The 19427-nt window shown below is 34.5% G+C and overlaps 1 protein-coding gene across 6 annotated transcripts in view; it reads left to right on the forward strand.

Annotated features, from left to right (window-relative positions):
• Positions 1-19427, forward strand: part of MAP3K2 (mitogen-activated protein kinase kinase kinase 2) — a 93370-nt gene that overhangs the window by 32840 nt on the left and 41103 nt on the right. For 5 of the 6 annotated variants that reach the window (XM_072788763.1, XM_072788767.1, XM_072788762.1 and 2 more), the window contains exons 2-5: positions 13170-13238; positions 15527-15645; positions 16486-16526; positions 18043-18142. In XM_072788763.1, the coding sequence (XP_072644864.1) occupies positions 13232-13238; positions 15527-15645; positions 16486-16526; positions 18043-18142 (267 nt within the window). In that variant the 5' untranslated portion in view covers positions 13170-13231. The remainder of the gene's footprint in view (positions 1-13169; positions 13239-15526; positions 15646-16485; positions 16527-18042; positions 18143-19427) is intronic. The other variant, XM_072788765.1, reaches the window with a different exon arrangement.

The raw sequence follows: 19427 nt of genomic DNA on the forward strand, positions 1-19427 counted from the left end.
TTACCCAGAGCAGTCTACACATCCAATGCAATCCCTATTACAATACCATCAAAATTGTTCACAGAAGTGGAACAAATAATCCTAAAATTTATATGGAACTAGAAAAGACCCCGAATAACCAGATAAATGTTGAGAAAGAAAACCTAAGCTTGTGGCATCACAATGCCAGACTTCAAGCTCTATTACAAAGCTGTAATCATCATGACGGTATGGTGCTGGCACAAAAACAGACACATAGATCAATGGAACAGAATAGAGAACCCAGCAGTGGACCCTCAACCATATGGTCAACTAATTTTCAACAAAGGAAAAACAATATCTTCAACAAATGATGTTGGGAAAATTGGATAGCTACATGTAGATGTAGAAGAATGAAACTGACCATTTTCTTAAACCATGCACAAAGACAAACTCAATGGATGAGAGACTTAAATGTGAGACAAGAATTCATCCAAATCCTAGAGGAGCACACAGGCAGCAATCTTCAACTTTGGCCATAGCAACTTCTTGTTAGACGTATTTCTTTCTTTTTTTTTTCTTTTAGATTTTATTTATTCCTGAGAGACACAGAGAGAGGCAGAGACAGAGGCAGAGGGAGAAACAGACGCCCTAAGGGAAGCCTGATGCAGGACTTGATCCCAGGACCCCAGGATCCTGACATGAGCCAAAGGCAGATGCTCAACCCGAGCCCTCCAGGTGCCCCGCTAGGCACATTTCCAAAGGCAAGGAAAACAGAAGCAAGAATGAACTATTTGTGACTTCATCAAGATGAAAAGCGTTTTGCACAGTGAAGGGAACAGTCCACAAAACTAGAGTTAGGTTGCCTTTTTTTTTTTTTTTTTTGTTAGGTTGCTTTGAAATCTATTTTGACTTAAGTATTTACAGCTATACGGTTCTTTTTTTAAAAATTTTTTTAAAATTTATTTATGATAGTCACACAGAGAGAGAGAGAGAAGCAGAGACACAGGCAGAGGGAGAAGCAGGCTCTATGCACCGGGAGCCCGACGTGGGATTCGATCCCGGGTCTCCAGGATCACGCCCTGGGCCAAAGGCAGGCGCTAAACCGCTGCGCCACCCAGGGATTCCCAGCTATACGATTCTTTGTCTTGGTTATGTTTTCATTTTCGTCTGTTTCAAGATATTTTCTAATTTCCCTGTGGCTTCTTTAAAACAATGGTTAAGACTTTGCTATTTAACTTCCACATCTTTGTGAATTTTCCAGTTTTCCTTCTATTTCTAGTTTCATTCCTCTGTGATTAGAAAATATATTTTGTATGATTTTAATCTTATTAAATTATTGACTTTTTTTGTGTCCTGATATATGGTCTATCCAGAAAAACGTTCCATGTGGACTTGAGAAGAATATGTATGTATTCTACTGTTGTTGAGTGGAGTGTTCTATATAGGTCTTCTAGGTCCAGTTGGTCTATAGTGTTGTTCAAGTCCTCTATTTCCTTGTTGGCCTGAGTGGTTGCTCTATTTATTTTTGAAAGTGGGGTTTGAACTTTTAATTGTTATTGTGTAGGTATGTATTTCTCTTTTTTAATTCTGTCCATACTTCATATATTTTGGAGTTCTGTTTGGTGCAAATATTTGTTTATAATCATTAAATCTTCAGGAATTGACCATTTTGTCAATATTTAAAGTTCTTATTTGTATCTTTTAGAAGTTTTGACTTACAGTTTCTTTTATCTAATATTGGTGTAGTCACCTACTCCAGCTCTCCAAGTTACCATTTGCATGGGTTATCTTTTTCTGTCCTTTCACTTTCAACCTGTCATATCCTTAGATCTTGTAGACAGCATGTAATAGGATTATGCTTTTAAAATTCTGCCATTTGGAAATGGTACTCAACATCATTAATTATTAGCGGAGTGTAAATTAAAACTGTAGTGAGATGTATCATAATCACCAGAATGACTAATGGTTGGTGAGGATGTGGAAGAACTGGAGCTCTCTTACATTCTCGTAGAAGTATATAGATTGACAGCTACTTTAAAAAAGCCTTTGGCCATATCTGCTAAAGTTGAAATACATATCTTAGTGACCTAGCAGTTTCTTCTGGATGTATATCCAGTGGAAATATGTGTTTATATTTATTAAAAGACATATTCAAGGAGGTTTGTAGACCCTATTTTTGTAATAGTTAAAAACTGGAAACAACATTTATGTCCATCAGTAATAGAGTGGATAATAGAGATATGATCATATAATGGAATATTACAGCAATGAAAGTGAACAAAATACTCATATAGGTAATGTGGAAAGAATCTCAGAGCCACAACAAATATCAAGTGAAAATAAACACTAAAGAGTATGTCTTGTGTGAATTAATTAATATGAAATTTAAGAACAGGCAAAACTAGTGTATAGTAATAAATGTCAAAATGACAAGTTGTGCATAAGAACTTTCAGGTACAAATGTGATTCACCTTTGTTAATTTTTTTCCTATTAACTTTTTGTATACTTAATTTTGTATATTTCCATGTTTTTGCCAATTTTAGCCTCAGAATATTGGTAAAAGTACTGTAGCTGTATATATAAGTGCAGCCTTGAGCCGACTTCCATTGGATTTATGCCTCTTTGACTTAACTGTTGTGGTTTGGGGAATTTTTATTGTTTTTCCTGAAAGGAATATTATTGATTTGTTGGACTAGAAAAATTTTTGTGTTTACAATACTTTATTTTTGAGGTTAATCAAGATTTGACTTAAATATTTTTAGTTAAAAACTGAAAAATTCTGTTGAGAATTTAGATTTGTAGAAAGACAGTACACTGAATAAACCATCCTCAACCATTTTGTGACATTCTCTGTGTGTATATGGATGGTAGAATTTCCCATGCTAGCCATTTTGAAAGATGAGCTTGAATGACATACACAGTATTATAGAAAGTTTCAGTGAGAAATAAGAAATGAATATTCACGTCCTAACTTTGTCCAGCTTTATGACCTTAAGTAAATTATATTATCTTTTTGGCCCTCAGATTTCTCATTTGTAAAATAGGGGTTTAGCCTAGATATTTGTTTCTTAAGTATTTAAAACTTAGCTCTATATTTGCCTTATTTAAAATGCTCTAAAACCTGAGGTAGCATAGTAATTACCTTTGGATATAGTATTGCCAGGATGAGATAAGGGGCGTTTTTATGTTTTTTTGTTATATTTCATGTATTAATATATATTTAAATTTTTCTTTGAAAATTCTTTACTGTTATTTGACATTTCAAAATAGTATCACAACTAAAAAGAAAATTAAAGCATTGTAATATTTGTTTTTTCAAACTGTATGCATGCCACCCCCGGTAGAGAATTACTAAAATAATGTCAGTAGATGCAAGGTGGCAGCATAAAAGGAAAATACAGTGATTTTTAAAAATTTTGAATTAACTGATAATATTTGAAAATGAGGACATCTTACATTAAAATTTGGAGCTTTTTGAAAAATCAGCATATCTGACCATAACTGAGCCTAAATTCCTGTAGGCAGCTGTTGAGTAGAGCTTAGTTAGCTGTTGCTCTTCTAGATGGGCAAATGATCTCTAGTTATTAACAGCATCTCCCACTTACATTACCTCTTTTCTTTTTCTCCCATCTTCTTTCTTTCCCCCCTTCCTTTCTCCCTCTGTTCTTCCAAGATATAATTCATATACTGTAAAATTCACTTTTTAAAAAAGTATACATATAACTCAGTTTTTAGTATATTCACAAAGTTGTACAGCCATTACCACTGTCTAATTCCAGAACATATCATGACCTTTTTTAGTACCTATTCTCAATCATTCCCTATTTCCAATACTCCCATCCTGGGAAGCCACTAATCTTTCTGTTTCTATACATTTAACTATTCTGGATATTTCATTAAATGCAGTCATACAATATGTGGCCTTTTATATGACTTATTTCGCTTACCATAAAGTTTTAGGATTCATCCATGTTGGGACATGTATCAGTCCTTCATTCCATTTAATGGCTGAATTAATATCATGTTGTACGAATATTTGCCATTTGTTTATTCATCCATCAGTTGATAGACGTCGAAGTTTCTGCTTTTTGGCTCTTATAAATAATGGTGCATTGAATATTAGTGTGCATGTTTACTGTGTGATTATATGTTTCCAGTATTCTTGGATATGTACCTAAGAATTGAAATAGTGATTCGTATAATTCCAGTTTTCCCACATTTTCACCAGCATTTGTCATTGTCTGTCATTTTGGTTATAGCCATACTATTGAGTGTAAAGTAGTGTGCCATTGTGGTTTTGATTTGCATTTCCTTGATGACCGGTGATAGTAAACATCTTCTCAAGTGCTTATTGGCTAGTTTTGTATTGTCTTTGGAGAAATAGCTGTTGAAATTCACTGTCCATTTTATAGTTGGGTTAGTCCTTTTATTGTTGAATTGTGTGGTTCTTTCTATATTCTGTATACTAGCCCCTTACCGAATATATGATTTGCAAGTATTTTCTCCCAGTCTGTGGATTGTCTTTTCACTGTGTTGATAGTGTCTTTGATGCACAAAAATGTTTAGTTTTGATGAAGACCAATTTTTTCATTTGTTGCTTGTGCTTTTAGTATCATATTTAAGAAACTATTGCCTAATCCAAGGTCATGAAGATTTATACCTCTCTTCCCTTCTAAGAGTTTTATGGATTTAGGTCTTAACATTTAGGTCTTTGATCCCATTTTGAACTAGTTTTTTGCACACTGTATGAGGTAGGAGTCCAACTTCATGCTTTGGCATGTGGTTATCCAGTTGTTCAATGACATTCATTACTGAAGACTGTTCTTTCACTGTTGTCTTGGCAACCTTGTCAAAAATCATTTAACCACAGATGTTTGGGTTTATTTCAGGACTCAATTTTCTATTCCACTAGTCTCTATCCTTATGTCAGTACTTCCACTATTTTGATTGCTGTAGCTTTTTAGTAAGCTTTGAAATCAGGATATGTGAATCTTCCAACTTTTTCTTTTTCAATATTGTTTTGACTCTTAAGGGCCTCTTGTACTTCCATATGAGTTTAAAAATCAGCTTTCCCATTTCTGCAAAAAAAAAAAAAAAAAACAATGGAATTTTGATAGATTGCATTGATTCTGTAGATCACTTTGGGAATATTCCTATCTTGAAAATATTGTCTTTCATCCATGAACATGAGATGCCTTTCTGTACTTTTAGACCTTCAGTTTTTTTTCAATATTTTATAAACAGTATATACAAGACATGTTTTTTTTTTTTTTTTAAGATTTTATTTATTCATGAGAGACACAGAGAGACAGGCAGAGACACACACAGGCAGAGGGAGAAGCAGGCTCCATGCAGGGAGCCTGCCATGGGACTTGATCCTGGGTCTCCAGGATCACACCCTGGGCTGAAGGCGGCGCTAAACTGCCAAGCCACCCGGGCTGCCTGACATGTTTTTTTCTTAGATATATTCCTAAATAATTTTTTTTTTTTTTAACAACCCTGAGGTCTTTTATTTTCTTTACATTTATCATACCATGAATTCAGAGGGAATAGGTTCCAGCACTTCAGGCTCCTTTCCATTGGTTCTCACAAAGTGTGCTTCTCTGAGTGGGGCAGGCTGGCGCTTCATTTGGACCCAAGTACCTTTCTCTTTGGCTTCCTTCTTTTTCTGATCATTTTCCTTCACAAGTTTCAGGAAGCTATCTCGGCTCTTTGAGTGTTTAATATGCTCAATGAGGACATTAATTCTCTTGGCAAGAATCTTGCCCTTATTTGTTTACAGTGCCAACAGCATGCTGAATAACATTGTAGACTCTTTCAGTTTTGCCATGGTAACATTTGTGGGGCATTCCTTTTTGAACAGTGCCCATTCCCTTGATATCCACAATATCACCTTTCTTACAGATTTGCATGTGTGTGGCCAAAGGAACAACTCCATGTTTTCTAAAAGGCCTAGAGAACATATAGCGGGTACCTCTCCTCTTTCCCTTTGTGTTGGTCATTTTGGCGAATTATTGAAAGATGGCAATTCTGGCTGAAAGGTTATTCCTAAATAATTTATTTTTTAATACTGTAAATGGAATTTATTTTTATGTGATTTTTAAAAATCTTATTTGAATTTTAGCAGCTAATATGCAGTGTTAATTTCAGGTGTACAATATAGTGATTCTACAATTTTGTATATTACTCAGTGGTCATTAAGGTAAGTGTATGCTTAATCTCCTTCATCTATTTACTACCATCACCACCACCTGTAAACATCTATTGTATATAAATACCTGGTTTTGGTTTGTCATTCTTCTTTTTTCCTTTGTTCATTTGTTCTGTTTCTTAGATTTCACATAGGAGTAAAATCATGTGGTATTTATCTTTCTCTGACTGACTTATTTCACTTAGCATTATACTCTCTAGTTCCATCCACATTGTTGCATATGGCAAGATTTCATCCTTTTTAATGGCTGATTAATATTCAAATGGAATTTATTTTTAATTTCATTTTAATAAAGTCTTTATTAGTGTATGGAAATACAACTGATTTTTAAAAATCTTTCATCCTGCAACTGTGCAGAACTTGCTCGTTAGCTCTAATAATGGTTTTGTTTTGTGAATTTATTAGGATTTTCTGTATACAGTATTATCACCTGTAAATAGGGATGCTTTTTATTTCTTATCCAGTCTGAATCCATTCATTTCATTTTCTTGTCACATCTTCTGAATAGAACCTGCAATACAGTATTAAAAAGGAGTGGCAAGACTGGACATCCTTGTCTCATTTCTAATCTTAGGGGACACCTAGACTTTCACCATTAAGTATGATGTTAGCTGTGGATTTTTCATGGATGCCTTTTATCAACTTGAGGAAATTCCCTTCTCTTCCTAGTCTTTTGAGTATTTCAGTCAGTTGGTTTTGGCAAATGCATTTTCTGTGTCTATTGAGATGATCATACAGCTTTTGTCTTTTATTTTTTAATGTTTTTATTACATTGATATTTATATGCTGAATTTACCTTGCTTTTGTGGGATATATCCCACATGTTCATAGTGTATAATCCCTTTTTCTTATGCTCTGGATTAGGTTTTTCTAGTATTTTGTTGAGGACTTTTATATCTCTATTCACTTGGATATCTAGTTTTCTTGTAATGTTTTTGTCTGATTTGGTTATTAGAGTAATAATGATTTCAATACTCTCTTTCTCTCTCTTTTAATAATCAATGGTAATTTTTCCTTAAATGTTTGAAGGCATCTGGTTTGGACTTCTATTTGAACTAGAAATGAAAAACTTTTGGCAATCTCATAATTTTTATATTGAATTGAGATTTTCAGATTTCTTCTTAAGTTAGTTTTGGTAGTTTCTAGTAATTTATCTCTTTCATCCAGGTAATCTAATTTATTGGAAATACAGTTCATGTATTACCTTATTCTTTTTGTTTCTGAAAGGTTGGTTGTAATACTCCGTCTTTAATTCTTGAACTTAATTGTTTGTGTCTTTTCTATTTTTTTCTTGGTTAGTCTAGCTAAAAGTTTATGAATTGCATTTCTCTTTTCAGAGAGCCAAGTTTTTCATTGATTTTAAAAATTTATGTTGTATTTTTATTTTCTAGTTTATTTCTATTCTGATCCTTATTATTTCCTTCCTTCCGCTTGCTTTGGGTTTCATATGCTCTTCTTTTTCCTGTGCCTTAAGGTAGATGTTAGGCGGGGGATCCCTGGGTAGCTCAGCGGTTTAGCGTCTGCCTTCGGCCCAGGGCATGATCCTGGAGTCCCAGGATCAAGTACCATGTCGGGCTCCCTGCATGGAGCCTGCTTCTCCCTCTGCCCCTCTGTCTCTCTGTGTCTCTCATGAATAAATAAAATCTTTTTTTAAAAAAAGGTAGATGTTAGGCTATTTATCTGAGATCCTTCTTTTTTTATTATTTTTTAAAAGATTTTATTTATTCATGAGAGATGGAAAGAGGCAGGTTTTTTTTTTTTTTTTAAATATGAACATTTGCAGTTACAAATTCCTCTCTAAGCTGTACCCTTGGTGCATCCAATGTCAGTATGTTTTGTTTTCATTGCATTTATCTGAAAGTATTTTCTAATTTCCTTCATGACAACTTTTTTTTTTGACTCATTTGGTTCTTGAGGGGTGTGTTTAATTTTCACACATTTGTGAATTTCTCAGTTTTCTTCTGTTATCGGTTTCTGATTTCATTGCGTTGTTAGAGAACGTACTTCATATGACTTCAGTTTATTTATACTTAGATTTATCAGATTTATCACTTAACATGTGGTCTGTTTTAGAAAATGTTTTATGTGCATTTCTGAAGAATATGTATTCTGTTTTGGGGTTGAGTGTTTTATAGATGTCTATTAATTGTAGTTTTATAGTGTTACTTAAGTCTTCTGTTTTCTTGCTGATTTTTCTGTTTTACACATTGTTGGAAATGGGGCATTGAGATATGCAACTATTATTTTTGAATTATGTTTTTCCTTTCATTTTTTTAAAAGATATTTATTTATTCATGAGAAACAGAGAGAAAGGCAGAGACAGAGGCAAAGAGAGAAGCAGGCTCCATGTAGGGAGCCCGATGTGGGACTCAATCCCAGGACTGCAGGATCACGCCCTGCGCCAAAGGCAGATGCTCAACCACTGAGCCACCCAGGTTTCCCTCTCCTTTCAGTTCTATATTTTTTTTTGTATTTTGAGAGTTTCTTGTTAGGTGTATACATGTTTATAATTGTTATATCTTGTTGATGAGCTGGCCGTGTTTTCATTATAAATGTTCTCCTTTGTCTCTAATAACAATTTTTGCATTCCATTTTGTCTTCTATTAGTATAGAAGTATTGGGGATCCCTGGGTGGCTCAGTGGTTTAGCGCCTGCCTTCAGCCCAGGGCGTGATCCTGGAGACCTGGGATCGAGTCTCGCATCAGGCTCCCTGCATGGAGTCTGCATCTGTCTGTCTGTCTATCGTCTCTCTCTCTCTCTCTCTCTCTCTAATGAATAAATAAAATCTTTAAATTAAAAACAAAAGAAGTATCACTGCAGGTCTTTTCTGACTCCTGCTTGCGTAGTATATCTTTTTCCATCCTTTTCCTTTCAACCTATTTTGTCTTTGAGTCTAAAGTGTGTCTGTGGTAGACAGCATATGGTGGTTGGATCAGTGTTTTTTTAATCTTTTATGCTAATCCCTATTCCTTAAATAGTTTGTTCATCCAGTTGCATTTAATGTAATTACACATGGGTAGAATTACATCTACTTTGTATTTGTGTTTTATGTGTGTTATGGGGGTTTTTTGTTCCTCATTTTTCTATTACTGCTTTCTTTCATGTTAGATATTTTCTAGTATGCTAATTTAATTCTTCTGTTTCTTTTGTAACTTTTTAAATTTTAGAGTTGATTTGTTATTAAAGTTAATAACTTAAAGCAATGTAATTTGGGTTCATATCAACTTAAGAGGCATATATACACTTTTATATAACTTAATTCTTTTCTATGTACTATTATTGTTATACAAATTATTATATGTTGTGTACTAACAAAACACTTCATGTTATTGTTTTATGCAGTTTCTTTAAACCTGTGTATTTTTTGTTGTTGCTTGTGTAGAAAAGAATTAACATAGCAGGCCTCACTGCATATACTTAGAATGGACTGCTTAAGAGGTCCACCCTTGGCTAGCATCTGAGAACTTATTAGGTCTACACCTGCCTAACTGATAAGAATGGCTCACTGTGCCTAAGCTGCTTATACAAACAATATAGTTTATGCTGAATGTCTGCTTTTCTTCTGTGAGGAATTTTGGTATGTGGTAGGCAGAGGGTACCTATTGATCAGCTCATAATAAAACCCTGGGTGCTGAGTCTCTAATTTTTCCTGGTTGGCAACATTTTCCATGTGTTGTCTTAACTCATTTCTGGGTGGAGAGGAGGAGGAATTAAGTATATCCTTTGTGACTCTATTTTTAAAAGATTCTTAAGAGCTAGCCCTGACCTTCCCTGGACCTTGCCCTGTGTGCCGTTTCCCTTTGCTGATTTTGCTGTGTATCCTTTTGCCTTAATAAATTATAGCTTGTCAGTATGACTATATTGCTGAGTCTGTTGAGTTCTTTAGCAAGTCATAGAAATTGAGTGTGGTCTTAAATACTCACTACACATGCTATAACAGATTACCACAAATTTAGTGGCTTAGAACAATTAGTTTTGGAAGTCAGAAGTCCAATATGAGTCTCACTGGGCTAAAACCAAGGTGTCAGCATTGCTATATTCCTTCTGGAGGCTCTGGGGGAAAATCCATTTTTCTTGCCTCTCCTTCCTTCTAGCAATTTCCTGTATTCATTGGCTCATGGCTATCCCATTCCATCTTCCAAGCCAACAATGGTCAACTTTTCTTATGCAACATCACTCTGACACTCACTTTCCTGCTTATTCCTTATTCCTTTATTTATAATGATCCCTGTGATTATGTTAGGTCTGACCAAATAATCCAAGGTAATCCTCTCATCTTAAATTTGTTAATGTATCTTATCTACAAAGTTCCTTTTGCCATGTAAGGTAATATATATGCAAATGTTCTAGGAAATGACATGTGGACATCTTTGGGATGGCTTTTGTATACACAGTGTTCACATATAGAAGAAATGAAAAGAAACAACACGTTTTGTGGTCTTTTTAGATATGTAATTACCATTCCTGGTGCTCTTTCTTCATGTGAACTCGATTTACTGTCTAGTATCCTTTATATTTCAACCTGAAGGACTCCTTCTGTATTTTTAAAAAGATTTTATTTATTTATGAGAAACAGAGAGAGAGAGAGGCAGAGACACAGGCAGAGGGAGAAGCAGGCTCCATGCAGGAAGTCTGATGTGGGACTCGATCCCAGGACTCCAGGATCATGCCCTGGGCTGAAGACAGGCGCTAAACCACTGAGGCACCAAGGGATCCCCATCCTTTTGTATTACAGGGAAACTCCAGTTGTAATGAATTCTCTGTGTTTATTTATGTTGGAATGTTTTAATTTTGCTTTCAGTTTTGCAGAGTGGTTTTACTAGATATAGAATTCTTGCTTGGTAATCTTTTTCTTTCAGCACTCTGAATGTTACCCACTGCTTTCTGCCTTATTATCAACAATGGGTTGAGCAACCCTTTTACATGATGAGTTCCTTCTTTCTTGCTGCTCTGAGATTCTTCATCTTTCAATAGTTTGTGATGTGTCTACGTGTGGATAACTTTGATTTTATCCTACTTGCAGTTTGTTGAGCTTCTTGGATGTGTACATTGTTTCTCACTAAATTTGGGAAGTTTTTCACTATTTTTTAAATATTCTTCTTTCTGCCTCTTTATTTTTCCCCTCTTTTGAGAATCCATTATGCATATATTGGTGTGCATACTGGTTTCAGATATTATATTTTCCAACTCTGAAATTTCTGTCTGGTTCCTTTTTAAAAATTTTGGCTTTTTATTTATATTCTGTGTGATGAGTCATCATTTTCATACATTCTTTAGTTTTTAGTCATGGCCTCCTTAGTTCTTTGAAAATATTTAAAATAGCTGATTTAATCTGTCTAGTTAGTGCAACATTTGAGCTCCCTCAGGGTCAGTTTCCACTGATTGCTTTTTCTCCCTTGTGTGTAGGTCATGCTATATTTATATATCTTACAATTTTTGAAAAAATAGTGTGTCATCCCTGGAACTCAGATTCTCCTCCTACCCCACTGTTTTTTATTGTTTTTATTTCTTTAGTGACTTTGGGGCACTGATTTTTTTTTAAGTTTATATTTTGTGTTGTGTCTGGTCACTGAAGAATCCTCAGTTGGTTTAATTGTCAAGTGAAAGCCTATGGCCTTCTTTGGCCTTTCTTGATTATGCAACAGTTCTGGACATTTGTGTGACTTCTAGAGTCCCAGGAATCTGTTGGAGCTATTCAGAGGTCCTTACTGAAATCTCATTCCTCAACTTGTCTAAAACCTATTGTTTGCCCCAACAGTTCTCCCCTTTCTCAGATGGTTGAGATATGCAGCAGTTGCTCTTGGAAGCTTGCTTGCTTTCCCTTTCTTTCTTTCTTTTTTTTCAAAGATTGTATTTATTTATTCATGAGAGAACAGAGGCAGAAACATAGGCAGAGGGAGAAGCATGCTTCCCGCAGGTTGCCTGATGCAGGACTCAATTCCAGGACCCCAGGATCACACTGAACCACTGGGCCACCCAGGTGCCCCACTCTTGGTGGGATTCAACAAACACTCCAAGCTCTTTGCAATGGAAGAATTTTGAGTCAGGTTAAATAAAGTCAGCCTTTCTTGGGTCTACTGGCCAACTGCTAGATAGGTCATATGACATTTTTTGGGGAATCAGACTGAAGAAGTTCTAGTTCCATTCTGCCCTCTCCAGGGGCAGTCAACCTGCTTATTTTCATGGTTTACATTGCTGTTTTGGAGCTGGGGATAAGGGTGAGAGATAGGAATAGAAAAAGTTAGAGACTCTTTTTACCAAGATTCTTAAATGCTGCCCATATTGCTGCAAGCCTTTGGGTAATTCCAGGGTTCTGAAAATGTTGATTCTGACAATTTTTTCTTTTATGGAAGAGAGAAATTTTGTGGATCTTTTCTATTTTTAGTTGATGTTCTCCTTTTTTTTGTCTCTGAATGTGACCTTTTCCACTCATTTTTATAGTTGCCCTGTAGGAATTTGAGTTTATTGGGTTATTTCTCAAGATTTTTGACTTTGCTGGGGTGCTTGGGTTGCTCAGTCAATTGAGTCTCCAACTCTTGGTTTTGGCTTAGGTCATTATCTCATGATATCAAGCCCGGCATTGGGCTCTGCATGGAGTCTGTTTAAGATTCTTTCCGCCTCCTTCTCCATCCTCCTTTGCTTCTCCCCCTGCTCTCTCTCTCAAATAAATAAATAAAATATTTTAATTAAAAAAGAAGAGATTTTTGACTTGGTGGGGGGAGATAAAAAGATTTTTGACTTTGAAAAATTCTTTTTCTAGCTTAGATAGACAAGAGCCCGAAAAATACTGAGTTAAATTTAATATGGTGTAATAATGATCCTTAGTTCATTCTCAGTAATGGAGTATCTTGCAGAAATAAAGCACTTCTCCCAGCACAATGTGTAAAGTATTAATACTGTATTATTCTCATTAGTGTTATTTATTTTGATTTTTTTGTTTGCCCCTTCTGTTTTTTTTTTTTTTAATTTCTGATATATTCATTTTTTCCTCCTAAGGCAGTAAAGAATGCTGATGGAAGAACCATTTTCCTAATTTTCAAATTGTTGAGCTGGTTGCCATGATGGGTGAGTTTTTTGTCTCTTACTATTTTATTTTAATTAATTAATTTTTGAGTAAAGGGATAAAAGTTTATTAAGTAAAGATACAGAGAAAGCTCTCAGAAGTGAGAAGGGTCCCAACAGGGTTCCCTTTTGTTTGTAATTAAAGGATAAAATGGGGAAGAAAAATTTTTCTTCACGTGTATGACATTTTTATAAAGAAGTTTTAAGATGTGGTAGACTTACATAATGTTTTATATTTATTTACTTAATAGCTTTTCAGTTAGAGCACTTTTTGAGTTAACTTACAGATTTGGAATGACTGTTTCATGCAGGATATCCTAATAGGGACATTCAAAATAAACTGCTAAGATGGATTGGGACTTACTTAGAGTCTGATATCCAGAGAGAATACTAGATAAAGAAACCTGACTTTTAAATTGCCCTTTGTTTACATGTCATCTCACTAAGAAGTTATTTATTCATATGGTCCTCTTTTTTTATTATCTATGATAGAAAAAGTATACTCATTTTTTTAAAACAAGGAAATTGGTATATGTAAATGTGATAAGAGATTTAAGCCAGGCATTTATTTTGGTGCTGTGATGTTAGACATGAGAAAAGACCTAAATTCAAGTGTTTAAATTTTTCCTAATGAAGAAAATAATTAGAACATGAATACATATGTTTAAGTATTAGAGTTCCCCTCTCCCCAGTGTAAGATTAAGGATCTTATCTTTCTTAAGAAGGTTATATGAGATAATTTTATTCTAATTGAGATCATTCTCAGCTTATTTTTTTCCCCTAAGGGCAGACTTATTTTTATCAATAAATGACATGGTCTGGCTTAGACCTGTGGACAGAACACACTTTGTGATTACATTATACCCAATTGGCTCAGTTGCTATTTGGCGAAGCTAACATGATAAAATTTTATTTTACAAAAAATAGTTTATGAGGGATTATAATATTTTCTCTAAACATGGCATTTATTAATAAACTTGTGGCATCATTAACTTTAATTTTAATATACAAATAATTTCATTATAGGACAGAATATATTGAGTCTTATAAAAAATTAATACATTAGAGAAGTCAGCTATTTGTGTGTTTGAAGGGCTGATGAAGCCATTGAATTGCTACATTCTTTTTAGTGATTTCTCCTTACAAGATAAAGTATGTTTTAATTATTACTACTCTGAAACATAAATTATTCATCACCAGAACAGTAAATTTTAAAATGTAAGCTGTAAAAGCCCCTCAATTCCTTTGTTGATCATTTGCTGATTATCATTAGTAGAATTGATTTACTAATGAAAATCAATTAAATCATCCCTACCTTTTCCAGAGAGCATGTAATTGGTATTACTAGGAGATTAATGCTTATAGTCAGAAATTTTTGATATATTTGGAAGAAATTAAAAAGTTCATGGTTCATGATCCTTTCACTCAGTTTTATGGATTCACTGCTTTTTTTTCTAAGGAATGTGTTCTACTTACATTTTTACCTTTTAAGTTGTTACTGGCTGAGATTGTTAAATAGTCTGTTAAATGTGTGTAGTCTTGTTGAACTTTATGGTGAGGAAGTTAAAGAAAACACTTCCAAATATCAGTAGGTCATTATCCACAGATAAAGCTTTTTGTTTCTGACTTGAAGTACTGATGAAAAACTCTAATAGGAATTCTGTACTTTGAACATAAATGCCAAATAATGATGAAAGTCTTTTTCCCCTACCCCACTTGCTTTAAACTTTTAGATGTTCTGTTGATGTTTTATTAAGGAGTCACAGAAAGTAACTTGTTATGATGGGGCTGTTTTAACACATATACTAGGATGTTACATTGTTAAAAGAATCAGAATGACTTTATCTTGCCTGTGTCACACCTAGTGTGATGCGAATGCTTCAGTCTAGTGCAGTTTTTTTTTTTAATTTTTATTTATTTATGATAGTCACAGAGAGAGAGAGAGGCAGAGACACAGGCAGAGGGAGAAGCAGGCTCCATGCACCGGGAGCCCGACGTGGGATTCGATCCCGGGTCTCCAGGATCGCGCCCTGGGCCAAAGGCAGGCGCCAAACCGCTGCGCCACCCAGGGATCCCAGTCTAGTGCAGTTTTAATGTTACTTGTCTTCAGTTTTTAAATAATTAAAATTTTATTTCACCAAAATAAGTGTAGGCATTGAAAATGTGCTAGAGGCATTTTTTGTGTTATTGTATTTTGCATTAAATTTCATGATCAGCTTTGTGTTTAATATCTATGATAAATACATATTGAAATTACAATTCTGTGTTTATGTTACTTTGAAAATGCCTAGATGATCAGCAAGCTTTGAACTCAATCATGCAAGATTTGGCTGTTCTTCATAAAGCCAGTCGACCAGCATTATCTTTACAGGAAACCAGAAAAACAAAGTCTTCATCACCAACAAAGCAGGTATTTGTTTTAATATTTTAATAAATACATATTGTTATATAAGTTCTTTGTCCTGAATATCTTGATCTTATAGACGGTTTGTTAAGGTTTAAGTCTAGCTTTTGAGTCAGATATTTTGTTGTTTGTCATACATTTTTCCAAACAGATGGGCATTTTTAAAAATGGTAGAGTTTCATTTAATGTGGTAGCTGCTCTCTAATGCTGATATTTCATCCATTCTTAAAGCACTTAAGATAAGCAAATTGTGGGGATCCCTGGGTGGCGCAGCGGTTTGGCGCCTGCCTTTGGCCCAGGGCACGATCCTGGAGACCCGGGATCGAATCCCACGTCAGGCTCCGGGTGCATGGAGCCTGCTTCTCCCTCTGCCTATGTCTCTGCCTCTCTCTCTCTCTCTCTCTCTCTTTCTGTGACTATCATAAAAAAATAAAAATAAAAAATAGGATAAGCAAATTGTTTTTATTTAAAAATAGTCTATTTGCAAATGAGCGTCATTTTGATTTTTATAAAGTTTGGGATGATCAACACAGAAAGTGGGAATATAATATTCTACATTTCCCTCTAATAGGATTAGCAAGTATCACATACCCATGGTGCTAACACTGAGAGATCTTGGTGCTCTTTGCTTTCAGCTCAGGTTTAGCAACACAATTCTCATATCAGCTCTTTGGCAGACACTATCAGTTGATTGGAGTTCACACTGAAAATGAAGTCTCCTTTCCTTCCACACTATCTTTAATCAGTGACTAAGGAAAAAAAAAAAAAGAGTGACTAAGAAAAAAAAGACCTAGAAATTCTAGAAATTTTATCTGATCTCTGAAATGATTTATCATTTTCTTACAGAATGATGTTCGAGTCAAATTTGAACATAGAGGGGAAAAAAGGTAAGGAAAGAAATATTACATATCAGTTTCTTGATTTAATCAAATGAATCATAATTAAAGCCATTAGAGGCTTTTTGTGGACTTTAGTGGAGGTTCATGGCTTACAAATTGAGAATGGAATAGAATAGTGCTTCATAATGTATAACATATATTTAAAATAGAATCTCAAAATTTAGGCTAAACATTAGGAGCAATTAATGTTTTTATTTTGGGAAGTAAAAAGGTCATTGCATAATGCAGCCTTTAAATATTATCATTTCCTGTTATTTTTACTCAGGGGAAAGTAAATATATTTCTCCATATTATAATTATATCATCCCTTCAGATTTTTTTTTCAGATTTTATATAGAACTTATGTATGTGGAATTAACATTCATAATTTTGATTCAATAGACCTCAATCATATGACATGTATTTACTTAGTAACACTGAGGAAGATAAGTTGGAATGGTGGCTATAAATTAATTAGCATAGGGATAAGTCTAACCTTCCACTGGGTATCTGTATCTTAGTGCAGTGGTGAAGGGTGGTGGTGGTGGTGGTGGTGGTTGACAACAAAATTGCTAACAAGGCCTAATAGGAGTTGAAGGTGGGATTTCATTTCTGTTATTAGTGTCTGATTACATTCATTTAATGAAAGAGCTATCTATTTTAAGGACTTTAAAAAGGCTCATAAGTCATATAACCTAAAGATGTAAAACTGTTTTACATAGAGATGTCTGTAAAAAATGGGGTATACCATATATACCATCCAGTGTTCAATCTACTTTTACCCTACTTATTGTTCTTTTATGGATATTTCTTCAGTTCTTTTCCATTCACTGAGCAGTATTTATTAAGTACTGTAAGTACCAGGCCTTGAAGGAATAACGTGAGCAAAACAGACATGGTCCCTCCCCCTTACAAAGTTTACAGTTTAGTAATCTCCAAGCTTAGGTGTGTGCTCCCCAGGGAGACATAGGCTAATCCTTCGTAGCATAGGAAGAAAATACTAGAATTGCAAATTTTTAATTAAAAAAATATTTATTTGGGGAATATCTTTACATGTAGGTGCTCAAAAATGTTGAGTTGATAAGGGTACAGAAATCAAAATTTAAACCCACAAAGAGGAACTTTATTCTTTTTAACAGTTTCATTGCATTCCGTTATATAGGTATCACATAGGTGATATACTTTTTTTTTTTTTTTTAATTTTTATTTATTTATGAGAGTCACACAGAGAGAGAAAGAGAGAGAGGCAGAGACATAGGCAGAGGGAGAAGCAGGCTCCATGCAACATAGGTGATATACTTATGTTAGTTTATACTTAGTTTATACTTAAGTTAGTTTATACTTAACTAAACTTTAGTTTTAATCACTTTCTTCAATGATCATTTTACAATTGCTTTTTAATATTCATTTAATAGTTTCAGACCTAATTTTGTGTTTCTCTATCCAAGAGATAACTGTTACAAGTATGTTATCTTATTTAACTATGTCTAGGAAAATTAATTCTCTTTAAATTCTGTTTATGCAGAATCCTTCAGTTCTCCAGACCAGTTAAACTGGAAGATCTGAGATCTAAGGCTAAAATTGCCTTTGGACAGTCTATGGATCTCCATTATACCAATAATGAGGTAAACATACAATTTAATTTTCAGTAGCTGTTATTTTGGAAAGTATTATGTTCATTTAAGAGATTATTTTAGGAATGTTTATTTAGGGATTAATAAGGATGTGGTATGTTAGAGAAATAAAATAGTACAAGTAAAGCTGTAAATTTAAGTGAAATGTATTTTTTCCATTGTGGAAAGTATTTATAGGTGCTACTATGCAAATAATTGAATAAGAATATATCAAAGGAGGAAATATATGTATTACTTAGAAGTTTGCTGCTGGGGCACCTGGGTGGCTCAGTCAGTTAAGTGTCCAATTCTTGATTTTGGCTCAGGTGGTCACCTCAGGCTTGTGAGATTGAGCACTGAGTCAGACTCCCCGCTGGATGGGGAATCTGCTGGAGATTCTTTCCCTCACCCTCTGCCTCTGCTCCTCTCCCCACTTGCCACGTGTGTGAACGCGTGTGGTATACGCTCTCTCTGTCTCTCTCTCAATAAATAAATGAAATCTTTTTTAAAAAACTTGCTGCTTATTTATGTTTTCTTATAACTCTGTACTTTTTGATGAACTATCTTTTTTTCTTGTACTCTACACTTGGCTGTAGAGACAACAGAGCTTTGGTAGATAGTTTAGTTAAAACTTTAAAGAAATTTTTGTGTTGGTTAGGACCTGATTAGATCATTATGTTTATGTTTGTGAGTCAGTACGTGTAAATTTAAGGGCTTGCTCTGGCAATGAGGAGCTCTGTGTTCTGGAAAATCCTCTTTTGAACTTTCTGCAAAATTCAGATTGGATGAGATAATCTCTGAGGTTTCTTTCAGATCCTATGAGATCTCAAGATCTTGAATTTTGAAATTTTCAGGGACAATTTAGTGATCAGTTAATTTGTTCTTGTTTTCCTCAGAAAATACTTGTTGAATTTGCCAGGCATAATGCTGTGATTTATGAGTTGCACCCTACAAGAAGTTTATAGACTTACGGTAGAAGCAGGCAATTAAATGATTAGTTCAAATATATGAAGTTCTTTTAAGGACATGCATAAAATATCATTAAGAAGAATAAAGGCAAGACAGTAGGTGTCTAAACAGATTTAGATAATACTAAGGAAGAACTGAGGTTGTAATATTTCATTATTTCATTACTGAGACTTAAAGTAGTCAGACTTGCAAAAGGTTTGAGGAGAAGAACATTGCTGGTAGAGAGAGCAGCTGAGAACAGTGCCTACAGAGATCCTAAGACGAAAAGACTAATATGTTTAGGAATAGAAAAAAATGCTAATGGGAATGAAGAAAGGTAGAGAGCTTA

The sequence above is a fragment of the Canis lupus genome, chromosome 20 (genome assembly GCF_048164855.1).
Source record: "Canis lupus baileyi chromosome 20, mCanLup2.hap1, whole genome shotgun sequence".
In the NCBI taxonomy this organism is placed as follows: domain Eukaryota; kingdom Metazoa; phylum Chordata; class Mammalia; order Carnivora; family Canidae; genus Canis; species Canis lupus.